The sequence below is a fragment of the Pseudophryne corroboree genome, chromosome 7 (assembly GCF_028390025.1).
Source record: "Pseudophryne corroboree isolate aPseCor3 chromosome 7, aPseCor3.hap2, whole genome shotgun sequence".
Lineage (NCBI taxonomy): Eukaryota > Metazoa > Chordata > Amphibia > Anura > Myobatrachidae > Pseudophryne > Pseudophryne corroboree.
In genome coordinates this window covers 316,394,243-316,412,866 of record NC_086450.1, presented here as the reverse complement: position 1 = coordinate 316,412,866, position 18,624 = coordinate 316,394,243, and the positions used below count along the sequence as shown (strand labels likewise).

Here is an 18,624-nt window from a genome sequence, read left to right as displayed (position 1 = left end):
CAATACTTGTACATAGTTGTTGTTCACTAAAGGGTTATTGTTATGAGCCATCTGTTGAGAGGCTCAGTTAAATTTCATACTGTTAACTGGATATGGTATCACGAGTTATACGGTGTGATTGGTGTGGCTGGTATGAGTCTTACCCGGGATTCAAAATCCTTCCTTATTGTGTCAGCTCTTCCGGGCACAGTATCCTAACTGAGACTTGGAGGAGGGTCATAGTGGGAGCAGCCAGTGCACACCAGGTAGTCTAAAAGCTTTCTTTTAGTTGTGCCCAGACTCCTGCGGAGCCGCTATTCCCCATGGTCCTTACGGAGTTCCCAGCATCCACTACGGACTACGAGAAATAGAATTACCGGTGAATAAATTCTTATTTTCATTCATTCAAATCTAGGATGTGTTTTAGTGTTCCCTTTATTTTTTGAGCAGTGTGTGTGTATATATGTATATATGTGTATATACATATATATATATATATATGTGTGTGTGTGCAATAAGGATGTAAAACAAGCGCTAAACACCTTAAACGTTTACAATAAATGAATTAATATAACATAATTCGTGCATAAACATTTATGTCAATTCCCATCAGCACTCCTAAGTGTAGGGGCTGCAGCATAGACTTTCTTATTGACTCATATTTCAATAAGTCATAGGTAAAAATGTTCAATAGGGATAAAGTCTCTGCGCCTTCAGTGCTCTGGTGTGGAAAATTCCTTCAGTGTGCAGTAAATAATATATATGCGTACCAGAGATATGATCAAGATATGCCTGTAGTGGTATCTTTATATGGTCGTCTTCCCTTGTCCTCATACTTCATGTACAGACACCCTCAGCGAGTGGTTTAGGTACAGTTATATGTGGAAAGGGAAGATATGTGTCAGCAAAAATGCTCTTAGTATTATAAAGTGACCAGTGACTTATTAGTGCCAATATAACAAAGTGCTGTGTGCCTATAGTGTCTCACAAACCACTATATTGAATTGTGATTTCTAATATAAGTAATCAGAATCACACCCGAGTGATAAAGTTTAAAAATATTATAGTGACTCACTCCTTTTTAGGATGCTGCTCATGTAAGGTACTCCTTGTCAGTGCATAGTACAATTTAAAAAGTTATAACAAGCTTATCTGTTTGGGACTACAACCCCTGAGGAAGTCCCACAAAAGCTGATAAAGGGACGAAACGCGTTGGGCCAGCTTCCACTACCTCTCCAACGGCATCTTACAACAGATAAGCTTGTTATAACTTTTTAAATTGTACTATGCACTGACAAGGAGTACCTTACATGAGCAGCATCCTAAAAAGGAGTGAGTCACTATCTGAAAAAAAGTGGTGGGGTTGTTTCAAGATGCACAATAAGGAGGCATTTGAAGAAAAATGGGCTGCCAGAAGAAAGCCATTACTACGCAAATGCCACAAAGCATCCAGCTTACAATACTCCAAACAGCACAGAGACAAGCCTCAAAACTTCTGGAACAAAGTCATTTGGAGTGATGAGACCAAAATTGAACTTTTTGGCCACAACCATAAACGTTACATTTGGAGAGGAGTCAACAAGGCCTATGATGAAAGGTACACCATTCCTACTGTGAAACACGGAGGTGGATCGCTGATGTTTTTGGGATGTGTGAGCTACAAAGGCACTGGAAACTTGGTCAAAATTGATGGCAAGATGAATGCAGCATATTATCAGAAAATACTGGAGGAAAATTTGCACTCATCAGCCCGGAAGCTGCGCATGGGACGTACTTGGACGTTCCAAATATGACAATGATCCAAAACACAAGGCCAAGTCGACCTGTCATTGGCTACAGCAGAATAAAGTGAAGGTTCTGGAGTGGCCATCTTAGTCTCCTGACCTCAATATCATTGAGCCACTCTGGGGAGATCTCAAACGTGCAGATCATGCAAGACAGCCCAAGAATTTACAGGAACTGGAGGCTTTTTGCCAAGAAGAATGGGCAGCTTTACCATCTGAGAAAATAAAGAGCCTCATCCACAACTACCACAAAAGACTTCAAGCTGTCATTGATGTTAAAGGGGGCAATACACGGTATTAAGAACTGGGGCATGTAAACTTTTGATCAGGGTCATTTGGGTAGTTTCTGTTATCATTATGATTTAAAAAGAGTAAACACAGTTGTTTGACAATAAATGGCTTCACCCAACCACTAACCATGAGTGAAAGAAAAGTTTGTGAGTTATCATTCATATTCTCTGACAAATGGCCAGAAAATCACAAATTCTGCTAGGGTATGTAAACTTATGAGCACAACTATGTATGTATGTATGTATGTATGTGTGTGTGTGTGTGTGTGTGTGTATATATATATATATATATATATATATATATATATATATATATATATGTGTGTGTGTGTGTGTATATATATATATATATATATATATATATATATATATATATATATAATATGTGCGTAATATCCGATTCTACAGCAGAGGTATCAGGATTTAGGGGGGTATGGGCCGTTGGATAGACACGACTTAGGTCGACCATGGAAGGTACATTAGGTCGACAGGGACAATAGGTTGAGATGTACTAGGTCGACAGATCAACCTAATGACTGTCGACCTAAGCTGTGTCGACCTAACGACCGTATCCCATTTAGGGCCTAATTCAGCATGGATTGCTATTCAGAGAAATCGCAAATTGAGCGGTTATAGAACGACTGCGCATGCGAAGCATACACATTGTGCACGCACGAGGGGTAATAGCAACAGAAATTGCGTACAGATCATAATCGCAATGTAGCAGCTGTTTGACTGACAAGAAGCCGGCGTTTCTGGGCGGAACCCTGCCGTTTTCTGGGTGTGTCAAAAAACGCAGGCGTGCCCAGGCGGGTTTTTTTTTTGTTTGTTTTTTTGGAGGGGGTGTCTCTGACATCAGAGCAGACCACTTCCAGGCCGTCTCTGTCGCAGATTAGTGGCAGCCTTGGGCCTACTCACATTAGCTCAGACAGCAAAGTTTTTCCCAGAATTGCGTATGCATCCACGTGTGGATAGTGATCTGCGATGCTTTCGCAATTTTGCACAAACTGTTTTTGCTTCCTGTCGGGGCGGCGCCTTTCTACTCTCAGACAACTTCAATTTCTCTGAATAGCGATCCATTCTGAATTAGGCCCTTAGTGATTAGAGAATGCCTAGTTATATGTTGAGTTAAAATCATTTTGTTTGTATCTTTAATCCCAAATTAGAAAATGTTATTAATCGCCTTTTAAAATTATAAAATTACTAATACTTTTTAAAAGGATTGTTGCTGTCTTTTACTATTCTAACCTATCCAGTATTTTAGTACCTTGAAAATAAAGAATCTAAAACTCCCCAAAAACTATATACAAACTAATGAGTCAAGATGAAATAATAGAAGAATGTTCTTGGCAACAAATGTATAGGATAACTAGCCGATATTTATTGTACACAAGGCAGAGAAGTTTTATAGGTCACGGCCAGTGGCGGGTGTCCCAGTTATGTGTAATGTGTTTTAGCTATGTGAATTCCACCCTTGGAGCAAAGTTTATTTCCTCTTGGAAGTTTAAAACTTCCTTCTATGATAACTTCAGGCTCGGCATCTTAATGATATTATATAATTTCCCTCTTACTATCCAAGTAATAGGAATTGTTTCCTAGGAGGGCTTCAGCAGGGCAGAGCTCTCCAACAAATGTAGAAATCCTCAATCAAGATGATTTGTCTCCCCTTATTACCTCTTAGATTGGCTTGTGTCCAGCATTTCTAGGAGGACGGAGACCACGAGATGGAGCTGTAGGCTGTGGTTTTAGAAAGTCACAGTGATGATCTATGGTTACTAGGCATAGTAGAAGGGTGCTGTAAGGTGTGGGGAGGCAGAAAGATTTTCTACAGCATTAAAAGAAATAGGCTTTTCAGTTTTTCATAAAATAATGCTTGACATAGCTTCCATATGTAAGAATGATACAGGATGGGCTGTTCCTTCATCTGGATGTGGTATGTTTGCTGTATTACATCGTCTTTAACCACTTACCTGACATTTTTTCCCCCAAAATAATATTACATTTTTTTTTATGAGTTTTTATTAGGTTTAGAATATGTATGTAAACTTATCCTAAATGTTTTTATTTAAAACTATATATTTTTTTCGATAATTGTAAAAAAAACAAAAAAAAAAAAACCCCAAACCCCAAAAAATGGACAAAAACGGTCGTTCATAAAATTGGTTAAATCTGCGGTTTAACCAATTTGTCTGAGCGACAGGTTTTGTCCATTTTCCAGTGTTTGGGAGCAAATGGTCGATTGTCATTTGTTCTCATCCATTACCAGATTTTCATTCCAACCAGCCAGATCTGGCAGATTGTTTGACAGATAATTGAATAGTATATGCCCAGCTTTAGGGTGCCTTAAGGGCCGCATTTAAGAACCACTGACCTAAGGTATACCAATTATCTTTGATAATTATGTTCTAAGTTGGGTTTTTTTTTCACTATATAAATCCATTTTATTAAAGTTTATTTTACAGCTTGTTTTTTGTAAATATTCATCTGGAAAGAGTTTAGCGCATATAGAATAGTTGTTGTATTGCTTACAGTGTGCCTAAATGTACACTTTTCTGCCATAGTAAAAATGGTAACCCTTGTTGGAGTATAGGATAAGATGCAGATTTACTAAACAACAATTATGTAAAACAATCATTTTTTGGCATTTTCACGAGCGGTTTGCAAACTGCGCCATATTAAAAATAAAATCCAGTTGCTATATTTTCTCTGTTTAAGAAAAATACAGCATAAAACTTCTCAATCTGCAGTTGTGACAGATGAGAGATCTTAAACCATATGCTTTCTGGCAAATGAGCACGAGGAGCACAGACCCCTTATGAAGGCCATCTTTATGAAGGAGCAAAAACCATTAATATCTCATGGGGGCATTATTTCAAATAACTGCCAACAAATGCAGTTTTTATTTGAAGTGCTAGGAACCTCCATCTTGTTTGCAGTTTCTGAATAAAAATGTAGCGCTTAGCAAACATGGAGAACTCCCATATATTTATTCGGGTTTGGGGTGACTGGTTTATAGGCAATAGTTCCATGCATCAAGGTAGCCTTGTCCAAGGTTTCTCAGATCTTTTACTTTAGACCATAGGTCTGCAAATTTGGTCCTCATTACCCCACACAGTGCATGTTTTGCAGGTAACCCAGCAGGTGCACAGGTGTATTAATTACTCAGACAAGTTTTAAAAGGTCTGCAGGTGGAGTTAATTATTTCACTTGTGATTCTGTGAGGAGACCTGCAAAACATGCACTGTATGGGGTAATGAGGACGAGATTGCAGACCTATGCTTTAGACCGGTGGTTCTCAAACTCGGTCCTCAGGACCCCACACAGTGCATGTTTCGCAGGTAACCCAGCAAGTGCACAGGTGTATTAATTACTCACTGAAACATTTTAAAAGGTCCACAGGTGGAGGTAATTATTTCACTTGTGATTCTGTGAGGAGACCTGCAAAACATGCACTGTGTGGGGTCCTGAGGACCGAGTTTGAGAACCTGTGCTTTAGACCTTTCTATGCACGTTTTGGGGGTCATTCCGAGTTGTTTGCTCGCTAGCTGCTTTTAGCAGCATTGCACACGCTAAGCCGCCGCCCTCTGGGAGTGTATCTTAGCATAGCAGAATTGCTAACGAAAGATTAGCAGAATTGCGAATAGAAATTTCTTAGCAGTTTCTGAGTAGCTCCAGACTTACTCCTACATTGCGATCAGTTCAGTCAGTTTTGTTCTTGGTTTGACGTCACAAACACACCCAGCGTTCGCCCAGACACTCCACACTCCCGCGTTTTTTCCAGAAACTCCACACTCCCGCGTTTTTCCCAGAAACGCCAGCGTTTTTTCGCACACTCCCAGAAAACGGACAGTTTCCGCCCAGAAACACCCACTTCCTGTCAAGCACACTACGATCACCAGAACGATGAAAAAGCTTCGTTATGCCGTGAGTAAAATACCTAACTTTTGTGTAAAATAACTAAGTGCATGCGTTCTGCGAACCTTGCACATGCGCAGTAAGCGACTAATCGCAGTATAGCGAAAATCGGCAACGAGCGAACAACTCGGAATGACCCCCATTGTGTGTTCTCCAGTCTCTATTGCTGGTGATTTCCGGGGACCAGTTTAGGCCTCTACTGTATCTCTACACCCACCCCCTTCCTCTCCTCCTTTCATTCTCCAGCGTTTTTATATTAGATATTTCATCTGAGTGTTCTTGGTTTTAGCTGGACTAATTATTTCCCTAACCTGTTTCTGCACTGTCTTTTATATGTTTTCCCTCCCAACTATGTATATTGATTTGATATAGAAAAAGTATAGAGAACGAATATGGCGCCACTGGCAAAAGCAGCTACCCCTTTGCACCAATGGTATTCCCTTATACCAGTGTGTAATAGTGAAAAAGATAGGTTAGGTGCAATAGGGTGCGCTAAATGCGTGAAATACACATAAGAATGGATTTAGGTCTTATGTCTTGAAATAAAAAATAATACTTCCCTTAATACTACCTATATGAATATGTTCTTGAATTCGTTCCACATGTAAAAAGAGGAATAAACAGCATATAGTGTAGTATATTTGAATAGGGCAAGTTTTAATACAATGGATAATATGAATAATAATATGCAAAATAAAACATGCAAAACACACACAAAATGCAGATCTGGATTGGTAAAAATCTGTTTCTCCCAAATGGAGGGTAATAAGGTGGAGGATTACCAGATAAGAGTAGTAAGTGAGCGTATCAGATGTAACCTTAGGGTAACTGGCTCCGGAACCGGGTTCCCACGTCCACGTTACAATCGTCTGGAATAACCTCCCACCTGTTGAGGGTTTGGTCAGCAACTTCACTCTCCTGCTGCTACGCGTTTCGGGAATGTCCCTTCATCAGGCAGTGAGGGTGAAGTGACCAAGATGTCCTATTTATCCATGAACTCATTTCTACTTCCGGTTCAAAGGTCATATCTTGGCAGTAATAAATAAACCTAAATAGTGGGTCATTTTTAAATAGATAAAACAGAGGAATGTGTATACAGCATAATAAATATCATAAATACAAAGTTCTAGGTGTTTTTCTTATAAAATGATAATATACTAGAATTACATTTACGAGGACCGGAAGTGACGTTTATGTAAACACTGGTCCCGACTGGGGTGAATGATGCATTATATCAGAAAGGTCAATTCTTTATACTTTTAAATGTTGATGAATCCCCATCTCCTCGGTCTATATATCGCTGTTGAGGGGAGAGTAGAAATCATATTAAAAAGAGAGCGTTCCGCGTCACTCGCGGTGGAACGCTCTTGGAACGCACGAGGGTTTCCGGTGACGCACTTCCGGTACTTCGATAGCCGCGGTTACCAGTGTCTTGGGGTGGAACGCACTTGAAGCGCATAAAGACTTCCGGTAGTGCATTTCCGGTCGCGGCCGCCTTCATGGAATGGAATAAATCGAGTCTTTGCCATAAGTTATAAACTAAATTGTTCTGAGTTCTTTATATACGGATTCTTATGTGTAAATCAAAACAGGAGACACTCCTTTCCATGGGACTGAATACTGGGTCTCTTTCATCATATATTTCCTGGATCTCAGCTCCATTTTGGAAGTGGGCAACTATGCCCATAGTTCTGGTTTTAATAAATAAGGACAACAAGCAAATTAAAATCGGCATATATTGATTAAGGACTTTAAAATTAATATGCTGGGCAACAAAAGTTGATAATTGGAGCAGGGAATAGAGGAACAGTACTAATACTAATATACACACAGATAAATACACATATGTATATATATATATGTGTATATATACCAGGGTGAATCATGATAGCGGAGTGTTTGTAGGACATTAAGGCTGATGTGATGTGGAAAAGAAAATTGATAGTTGGTGGAGGAACAGATAAATTAGTTGTGACAGAAGGTGATTGGAGTGAGAATTAGAGGAACCATTTCAGCTCAAAGTCTGTGTTGAGTCCATATGGGATAAGGCTCTTAACTTTGTGGATCCATTTCATTTCACTTTTTGCCAGGCGAGTGGCCTCGTCTCTGTATCTCCAATTGTTCTTAATATTCTCGATTGCTAGGAAACGGACAATATTGTTGGTGGAGCAATTGTGGACTTCTTTGAAATGGTTGGACAAAGAATGTGTGGTTAAGCCCTTCTTGATATTACGAAGATGTTCACTTATTCTTGTTTTCAGGGCTCTGCTGGTCCGACCTATATATACCAGGTTACAACTACATTCTATTAGATAAACCACATTGGTGGTATGGCATGTCATGAATTGATGTAGTTTGTATTTATTGTTCTTAACAGTGAAATCTTCATACTTGGATCCGTCTGATTTGATCGCTCGACAGGCCTGGCATGTCCCGCATCTGAAGAAGCCTTTGTTTCTTATGGGATGGTGATCCTGGTTTGGTAATGCGCTTCTAGTAAGTTTGTCTTTCAAATTTGGGGCTTTTCTATAGATGAAGCGTGGTAATTGTGGTAGCACTCCTTTCAATACAGGGTCTTTCAATAAAAGGTGCCAATGTCTTCGCACAATGGATTCCATTTTCCTATGCTGGCTGTTATACTGAGTGATAAAAGCGAATTGATTTTTGTTCTCATTTTCTTTTATTTTCTTGGTCCCTTCCAGGAGTTTAGTGCGATCTTGTTGGAGGGCTTCCATCTTGAATTTTTCTAGCTTGTTTTCATCATATCCTTTAGTTATGAATCCCTTTTTCATAATATCTATTTGTTCTTCGCACATAGTTTTTTTACTGCAATTTCGTCTCAGTCTTAGGAATTGGCTTTTAGGAACACTCGTAAGCCAGTTGGAATGATGTTCACTAGTCATTGCAATATAGTTATTAGCGTCCGTTGGTTTTCTGAAACATTTGGTCTCCAGTTTGCCGTCCTCAATGTATAGCGATAAATCCAAGAAGCTTAATTCTGTTTGACTGGTTGTGACACTTAGTTTAATATTTGAATCGTTGGAATTTAGTTCCTCTGAGAAAGTCTTGATAGTATCTTCATTCCCTTTCCAAAAAAAGATAATGTCGTCAATGTATCGATACCAAAGGATGAGATCTTTTCCAAATGATTGATTATTCTTTATATTATTTTCTTCCCAATAGGAGCTGAGATCCAGGAAATATATGATGAAAGAGACCCAGTATTCAGTCCCATGGAAAGGAGTGTCTCCTGTTTTGATTTACACATAAGAATCCGTATATAAAGAACTCGGAACAATTTAGTTTATAACTTATGGCAAAGACTCGATTTATTCCATTCCATGAAGGCGGCCGCGACCGGAAATGCACTACCGGAAGTCTTTATGCGCTTCAAGTGCGTTCCACCCCAAGACACTGGTAACCGCGGCTATCGAAGTACCGGAAGTGCGTCACCGGAAACCCTCGTGCGTTCCAAGAGCGTTCCACCGCGAGTGACGCGGAACGCTCTCTTTTTAATATGATTTCTACTCTCCCCTCAACAGCGATATATAGACCGAGGAGATGGGGATTCATCAACATTTAAAAGTATAAAGAATTGACCTTTCTGATATAATGCATCATTCACCCCAGTCGGGACCAGTGTTTACATAAACGTCACTTCCGGTCCTCGTAAATGTAATTCTAGTATATTATCATTTTATAAGAAAAACACCTAGAACTTTGTATTTATGATATTTATTATGCTGTATACACATTCCTCTGTTTTATCTATTTAAAAATGACCCACTATTTAGGTTTATTTATTACTGCCAAGATATGACCTTTGAACCGGAAGTAGAAATGAGTTCATGGATAAATAGGACATCTTGGTCACTTCACCCTCACTGCCTGATGAAGGGACATTCCCGAAACGCGTAGCAGCAGGAGAGTGAAGTTGCTGACCAAACCCTCAACAGGTGGGAGGTTATTCCAGACGATTGTAACGTGGACGTGGGAACCCGGTTCCGGAGCCAGTTACCCTAAGGTTACATCTGATACGCTCACTTACTACTCTTATCTGGTAATCCTCCACCTTATTACCCTCCATTTGGGAGAAACAGATTTTTACCAATCCAGATCTGCATTTTATGTGTGTTTTGCATGTTTTATTTTGCATATTATTATTCATATTATCCATTGTATTAAAACTTGCCCTATTCAAATATACTACACTATATGCTGTTTATTCCTCTTTTTACATGTGGAACGAATTCAAGAACATATTCATATAGGTAGTATTAAGGGAAGTATTATTTTTTATGTATATTGATTTGTTTTTGTACATTTGGTCGTAAGTGAGGTGTGTGCCCGCTTGTTACTTGAGGTTCTACATTTGTTGTTGTGCGTTTGACAATAAAAATACATTTTATTTTTTTGTAGGAGAAATCAGAAAGATAAACTTGGGGATGCTTAGAAGCAGCCCCACTGTTAAAAGGTGTATCTGGCTCCTGCTGGCACCAAAGCAAAACTGGCTAGCCTTGGCTGGGGGCGGGGTATAGGGGAGGAAGGACTGGAGAATCCTTGGACTTTAAAAGCTTTAACTGTTTGGTGTCCGGTCCTCTCCAACCACCTACACCCCAATGTCTTTCTTGTGGATCCCTAGGCACCCTGAAGAAGAAATACATTTGATTGCCTCCATAATATAAATAATATTGCCCCAATATAATTCTATATCAATTTGTCCCCTCAAAAACAGTCCTAAGTTATTGTCCCACAAGATAATTTTTAATGGCTGTAGACCCCTAGTCATTAAATGATAGCCCTTATCATTATTGCATTGTGCCTCCTTATGTACTGACTGGCCAGACAGCTCTGGCAGGTTTTCCACATTGATGGTGGTATAAGAATTGCATTCCAAACCACTAAACGGTACATCTAGCTATTTGGGGGGGGTGAAAACTGCCACTCAAACCTCCTTTTCTTTATCCTTTAGCAGAGTGTAAATATACCTAACGAGTATGGAAGGCCCCTGAAGACGCATTCTTTCCAGGGATTGGTATTGAAATCTGACCACTCATAATCCCGACCGTTAGAATGCCGACAGCGGCATCCCAATAGTCAAAATCCCACGGATTCAAGTATTTTAACCCTAACTCACCCCTTCCGCAGCCTAACTGCCCGACCACGACCACCCCCAGCAGCCTAGTCCTAACCAGCTAACCCCAGTACTTACCATCGGGATTCCGGCAGTCAGGATCCCGTGGTTGGGTATCCTGACCGCATCCCCTTTCAATCACTTGATCTGCTTAATACTCTAGCTCTGGTATGCCTACCTCATCCAATTCCTCCATCTGCAAACTGCTGCTACTCTGCAAATTTGGCCACCTTGTGCCTTGAGCACAAGGTTTAAAAGGGTTTCTGCTTTGTTTTTTTGAACCTCTGTTAATTGAAAATGTTGAAAGCCAAAAACTAGGAGGGGGACAGGGTACAAAAGGAAAATTAGGGTGGAAGAGAGCAGTATACAAGACAGTGACGACTTGGTCTCAATTGCAATAGTATTCAGTACAGTTAGAAATGGGAGTGGTGGGGACATGGAGTCTGATCTATGGAAGCCAGTCATTTAGATCTACCTATAGGCCCAATAATGATCTCACCATGGAGCTCCATATTACACAGAATTTATATGGAAATAAAACAGGAGATATACACCATCAACAGGTCATGTTTTGTGGAGGTCTTTAATCATGCACAGGTGAGTTAATATATGTTGCTGGGTCAGTAATTATCCCACCTGCTTCCACAGACAGAAATCCTCAAAACATGACCTGTCAGGAAAGGTTGAGGACCAATGCTGGCTCTGTCTGGGGGTATCCTGAAAGGTCAGAGGAGTAAGAAGAACCAGGAGGTATGTGAATTTGCTTAATATGAGCTGATGTACTCCAGACAGCAGCTATTTTAGTACAGTCACAAAAGTTGTGTAGCAAGGTGCCCTCCTATTTATAACCACGAGCACATAAAAAAGACTAGGAGCCATCAGAAGAACATCTTAGAATATTTACAAATATGTATACCAGAGTAAGAGGTAATCATATTGGATCTGACACAATGGTTTTCACTTTAATGACTTCCGGGGTATGGTGATTTAAGCCAACCATGAGATAGTAATAATATTTAAGAGCTGTATGGATAGACTTGTGTGTTTTTGCCTCAAGTTTTATTTGGGTCTTCGGCTGGATACACATCAGGACTATGTGTATCCCAGATGACTTGAAGGCCGATGGTACGACCGTACACAATGCCAGATCCAGTATATGGACGCGTGATATACTGTTACCTGCCGCATTCACCTGCATGCCATTGTCAGCAGAGTCCTCGCATCTAGACCTGTCGGCCATTTAACTATCGGCTTTTTGACGCTGTAGACCTTTTGTCTGTTGATCATTTAGAGTTGATCTATTGATTATCTATGAACTGTCTATCCTTCAAACCACACCTGTTTAAAAACATGTAATCAAAAATATACTGAACCTAGTCTTTAACCTGGCTCTACCCTTCTTTTACTTTCCAGACCCTGTGAAATGACGCACACAGCAACCTCTGTCACTGAGCTCTAAGAAGGACAGAAGATGATAGAAATGCTAGTGCCTTATCATTTTTAGTCATAAGTTAATATCCTGGTTATTAAACGGCATGTTTTCTAAACAAGAGTCCTGAATAATGTCTCTTATTCCGAGGTTGCAGGTAAAATGACTGATTAGTTTATAACGTACAGTGATCGCGGTGAGTGAAAAAAAAAATTGGAGTCCTATTCTACAATTTTTGGGTCCCATCACATATTATGGGGGATGAGGGCAGGCAGCAGTTGGTACAGTGCTTGGGGCAGGTAGCATGTGGAGTAAAGAGGTTTAAGGGCAAGCAGCTGGGGTAGAGGCAGGGAGAAGTTGGGGTAAATGGGGGTAAGGGCAGGCAGTGTTGGGGGTAAGTGTAGAAAGCAGTTGGGACAGTGCTGGGGGTGGGGAGAAGAGGCTAGTGGCAAGCAGTGCTGTGTGTAGGTAGAGGGAAAGGGTAAATTGCAGCTGGGGCAGTACTGGATGGCAAGGAGGGGGGATAGGGGCAAACGGTACTGGGGGTAGGGAGAGGGTAAGGGTAGATAGGTACTGGGCCAGTACTGGTGACAAGCAGGGGGCCATCTGCAGGCAGTGCTGGGGTTAGGGATGGGGTAAGGGTAGATAGCAGCTACTGGGTTTAAAAGTGGGCACCATAAAAGGAGAGGTCTCCTGGAAAAGTGGGTGTGGCCTTGCAACAAATTGCAATAGGTGGCAAGGTCTGGTAGGTAACAGGGAGAGCATGCGGGGACAGGTCTGTGGGGTGATGTTGTGGGCAGTGGTGTTTAGGGTCATGGCCACTCGAAACAGGAGCGTGCCAGCATGATATGCCATCCGTTTCTCATCACTCTGGGAGTATTTCTCTCATGATGGTTTCACTGCAACGGGGAACCTCTAAAGAAATGCATCCTCCCTGGGCAGTCAGTGATAGCAAGGAGATGCAGATTTGCATAACAAGCTTATATTGAGTTTTGGGTAGTGCCAGTGTGGGAGCATGAAACAAAGCAGTTGCAGGAGAGAGGTCAATGCTATGCACACAAGATTGAGCGATGAGCGCCCCAACTATATTCCAGAAGGGGCGAATAGAGGGACAAGTCCACCATACGTGGAAAAAGGTACCCTCCTCTCCACAAAGTCTCCAGCATTGATTCGAGGTCACGGGGAAGATAGAGTGAAGTCTGGAGGGAACTAGATACCATCGGGTATAGACTTTATAACAGGTCTCCCTAAGCGCCACGCTAAGGGAAGCCTTAGCAGTGTGTAATCTAATTTCGTCCCATTGATCGACCTCTAAGGGATGAGAGAGGTCTGATTCCCAGGCTAATTCGTGGGGTTCACAAGAAGGAGGATCTGGAGCTAAAATAGAGTTGTAAATTGTCAAAATGTTCCCCTTTCTGCCAATTGAGAGTAAACACATATGTTCAAAGGAGGTAGGCGGTCTCAGAGTAGTAGTTTTAAGTTGTGAGCTAAGAAAGCTAAGAATTTGGATATAATGGTAATGACACGAGGATGGAACATCAAGGTGTTCTTGAAAATCTCCAAAGGATATCGGTGTAGAATGGCCTTTAACATGGATAAATCTTGTGATGCCCCGAGATTGCCATAAATCTGCCATGCAGCTGTCGCAGCCTGGGGGAAAGGCAGGGTGCCCCCAGATAGGTGACAGAGGTGAAGGGTATGAAGAAAGATTATGGGTGGTGCGAAATCTGTCCCACAACCCTAGGGTAAATTTCATCGTGGGGATTGAATAAACCGAGGCTGGTCTGCATGACTTGGGGAGCCACAGAAGGGAGTTCAGGGGAATACCCCGAAATATAGAATTCTTACTATCAACCCATTCCCTGAGCCCTCGGGGAGAATGCCAGGACACTATGTGGGTAAGTAGGCATGCGTTAAAATAAACTGGTAGATTAGGATAACCCAAACCACCCGAGGTTACATTCTTAGTCAGTATGGTGCGCCTTAGACGAGGTTTACGGTTAGCACAAATAAATTTGTGGCACATTTTTTGCAAGGAGGTTATTGTCACGCGGAACACTAGTATTGGGATAGTTTGGAACAGATATAGAATGCGAAGGAGGAATTTCATTTTGAGGGCGTTAATCCGTCTTATCCATGAAATATATAACCGATCCCATTTGTCTAGATCTTGCGTGAGTGTTTTAATTATAGGAACATAGTTAGCCTGATAGAGGTTAGAATAGGATTTGGTAATATTAATGCCAAGATATTTGATAGCCGAGGGTCTCCAAAGAAAGGGAAAAGTAGAGGTTAGTGTTGATTTAGTATGAGATGAAACATTAAACGCGAGGGTCTCTGATTTGGTATGATTTACTTTATAACCAGATAGGGAACCATATAAAAGTAGTTCTTTTTGCAAGTTAGGGAGAGATATCAGAATTAGAGAGAGTCACAAGCACTTCATCTGCAAATAAAGATATTTTATATGAATCGTGACCACAGTATCACCCCCGATATCATTATTGAGTATACGGGCTGCAAGAGGTTCAATATACAGGGCGAAAAGTAGGGGTGAGAGAGGGCAGCCTTGACGAGTGCCATTTCTCAAATTAAACCAGGGTGAGCTTAATCCAGTAGTCATAACCATAGATGATGGGTTAGAATAGAGGGCTGCAACAGCAGTGACAAAGTGACCACGAAGGCCAAATGAGGATAATGTAGAAAACAAAGAGCCAGGAGATGCGATCAAATGCCTTGAGTTTATATGGTGAATCAGGTTAATGATACGTCTGGTGTTGTCTGAGGCCTGTCGACCTGTGATAAATCCTACTTGATCAGGACCTATCAGTGATGTCAGCACAACGTTCAGGCGAGACGCTAAGACCTTCGCAAAAAGCTTAAGATCGGTATTTATTAATGAGATGGGTCTATAATTTGAGCAATATGAGGGGTCTTTTCCGGGTTTCGGAATAACAATAATGCGGGAGGTTGTGGAATCAGTATGAAAAGGGGTGCCCTGCATTATCTTATTAAACAAAGAGACCATATGTGGGATAAGTTGAGGAGCAAAAGTTTTGTAATACATCATCGGGTAGCCACCCGGGCCAGGGGCCTTAGATGGTTTTTGAGTTTTCAATGCCGCTTCAATTTCCTCGGCAGAGTTATCAGCATTTAGAACAGAATTGGCTGCATCATCCAATCGAGGAAGAGCGCAAGAGTTAAGATATTGTTGGGTCTTACAGGCATATGCTGAGGGATTGGTCGGGGGGGTCCAAATTGTACAGCGCCTTATAATAATCAGAAAATAAACTATTCATTTTTTTGGGATCATAGGTAACGCTGCCTGAAGGGTCCTTAATAGTGTGAATGGCTTGATTTGCTTTCTTGGTGCGTAACCTATTGGCTAGTAGGGTATGAGCCTTGTTGCTTTTGTCGTAAAACGATTGATTAGCCCATCGAAGTGAACGCTCAACCTTTTCAGCCAAAAGAGATTGTAAAGCATCACAGGCTGTAGAAAGTTCGACTAATATTTTCCTAGAATGTGTGCGTTTGTGTTCTCGATCTAATTTTGCAATGGTGTCGGTTAATAAAGTAATACGATTTTCTTGGTCTCTCTTTTGGCGGGAAAGCAAATTGAATAATGGACCCTCTGATAACTGCCTTATGGGCTTCCCATATAGTGGACATACTACAGTCACCCTGCATATTGAGATCAAAATAATCCTGAAGTTTAGTTTTAATTAAGTCTTGAAACTGAGGGCTCTTCAGCAGGGTTTCGTTAAGTCTCCATGATGGTCTACCATCAGGAATATCAAATATGTCAAAGGACGCAACTAAGCAGAATGGTCATTCCAAGTAAGTGGGATTATTGAGGAAGAAAGCCGTTTGGGAGAGAGGCGCACAACTCAAAAACATAGCTATGCAAGAATACACATCATGCTGGTTGGAGTAAAGAGTGTAGTTCCTAGTGGTCGGATTAAGAAATCGCCAGACATCAGATAGACCAGCCTCAGCCATGCCCCTGTGTAATACAGAAGAATTTGGGGTTTGGCCATTGCGTAAAGGGCTGGACTTATCCATATATGTGAGGGCCATTTTGAAATCACCTCCAACAAGTGTCTTACCTCGTCTGTACGAATAGAGGTCTTGGAAGAACTTACAAAAAATTTGGTTTGAGCAATATTAGGAGCATAAATATTAGCCAGTGTAACCTCCTCGTTTCCAATTTTTCCTCTTACCATTATATAACAACCTTAATTGTCCCATTTACAGTCTAGGGATTGGAAAGGAATGGAACCTCTGAATAAGATAGCTACACCATTCCGTTTCATTGTATTATTGGAGTACCAGGCCATGGGAAAGAGTTTAGAAGTTAGGGATGGGAGGTTCATTTCAAATGTGTCTCCTGTAGAAAAATTACGTCTCCCTTTAAAGTTTTAAGAGATCTGTGGAGATGGGAGCGTTTCTGGGGGGGGTGTTAAGACCCTTAACATTAATGGACAAACACGTTAGTGGCATGGTGGAAGAGGGAAAGGGGACAACCCGTATAATACCAAGGGGCCCCAAATTCTGCTAAATTAAAGGATTTTTTTTTTTAGAAATGTATAAACCTATACACAAACACCAATATAGGGTGTGTGTGTGTGTCTATCTATCTATCTATCTATCTATCTATCTATCTATCTATCTATCTATCTATCTATCTATCTCCACAAACACATGTACAGCTACGTACACACATGTACAGCTACGTACACACACACTGCAACAAAAACCTAAAAGAAAGTAAAAGGAAAAATAAGTAGACAAAGTACCCGAAAGGCAGGATACTCGACTACTAAAATTGAACTCTATAACAAAAAGAGCTCACTGGTGGGATACAAATGCAATGAATTAGAATAGGGTACCAACCCAATTAAGGCCCTCATTCCGAGTCGTTCGCTCGGTATTTTTCATCGCATCGCAATGAAAATCCGCTTAGTACGCATGCGCAATATTCGCACTGCGACTGCGCCAAGTAATTTAACAATGAAGATAGTATTTTTACTCACGGCTTTTTCATCGCTCCGGACGATCGTAATGTGATTGACAGGAAATGGGTGTTACTGGGCGGAAACACGGCGTTTTATGGGCGTGTGGATGAAAACGCTACCGTTTCTGGAAAAAACGCAGGAGTGGCTGGAGAAACGGGGGAGTGTCTGAGCGAACGCTGGGTGTGTTTGTGACGTCAAACCAGGAACGACAAGCACTGAACTGATCGCACAGGCAGAGTAAGGTTGAAGTTACTCAGAAACTGCAAAGTAGTTTGTAATCGCAATATTGCGATTACATCGGTCGCAATTTTAAGAAGCTAAGATACACTCCCAGTAGGCGTAGGCTTAGCGTGTGTAACTCTGCTAAATTCGCCTTGCGACCGATCAACTCGGAATGAGGGCCTAAGTTGTTTATAACTCTAATCCCTAAGGACTGGGGGAAGAAGTGGCAGGCGAGAGCGCTGACACCCCCCACACAAAACTAAGTGAACATATAGGGAGTGGACCTTCGAGTATAAAATAAAATAATAACCCAAAGCGGAGGCATAACAGTTCAAGACATAGAGAATAGAACTAATTATATTCAGACATTAAACAGTAGTAAAAATAGTAATAAGAACAGATCTACGGTAAAGTCGCAGAGCTGACCGGTAGCTAGAGGCAAACCATAGTGCTTCGGAGCACGGTGTAATCATAAGGTTCTAGCTCCTGGGCAGTGCATCCAGGCCACTGGTCAGGACTGCGAGATAAAAATACTACGAAACAAAAAGTACATAGAGCCAGCAGATAATAACAGCTTGGCAGTGTAGTATAGAAACAATCAGATATGAGACGCTACCAGTAATAAATTCAACACCGCAAATGAAGAATAATAGAAATCAAAAACAAATGAATCGATGTGTTATTCAAACCCAAACTGGAACATGAGGAGCTTCACATCTGGGAAGAAGCATCAGGTCCAACTGGACTTGAACCGGAGGTGGGTGACAGTTGTAGTTTACGGAGCAGTCTGTTGCCATCCTATGGAGAGCGGATGACCTGAACTTTGCCATCAACCTCCACAATAAGACGAAAGGGA

At 41.2% G+C, this 18,624-nt stretch overlaps 1 protein-coding gene across 6 annotated transcripts in view; it reads left to right on the top strand.

Moving 5' to 3' along the window:
* TVP23A (trans-golgi network vesicle protein 23 homolog A) overlaps positions 1-12,654 on the top strand; it is a 138,683-nt gene extending 126,029 nt beyond the window's left edge. The window contains exons 7-8 of one of the 6 annotated variants that reach the window (XR_010182058.1): positions 8,346-8,464; positions 9,152-9,234. Coding sequence is in view for 5 of the 6 variants with exons in the window: in XM_063934286.1 (XP_063790356.1) it covers positions 9,152-9,238 (87 nt within the window). In the remaining variant the exon portion in view is untranslated. Of the gene's footprint in view, positions 1-8,345; positions 8,465-9,151; positions 10,169-11,750; positions 11,853-12,515 lie in introns of those variants that run through there. The other 5 variants (XM_063934283.1, XM_063934285.1, XM_063934284.1 and 2 more) reach the window with 5 other exon arrangements.
* The last annotated feature ends 5,970 nt before the right edge of the window (positions 12,655-18,624 follow it).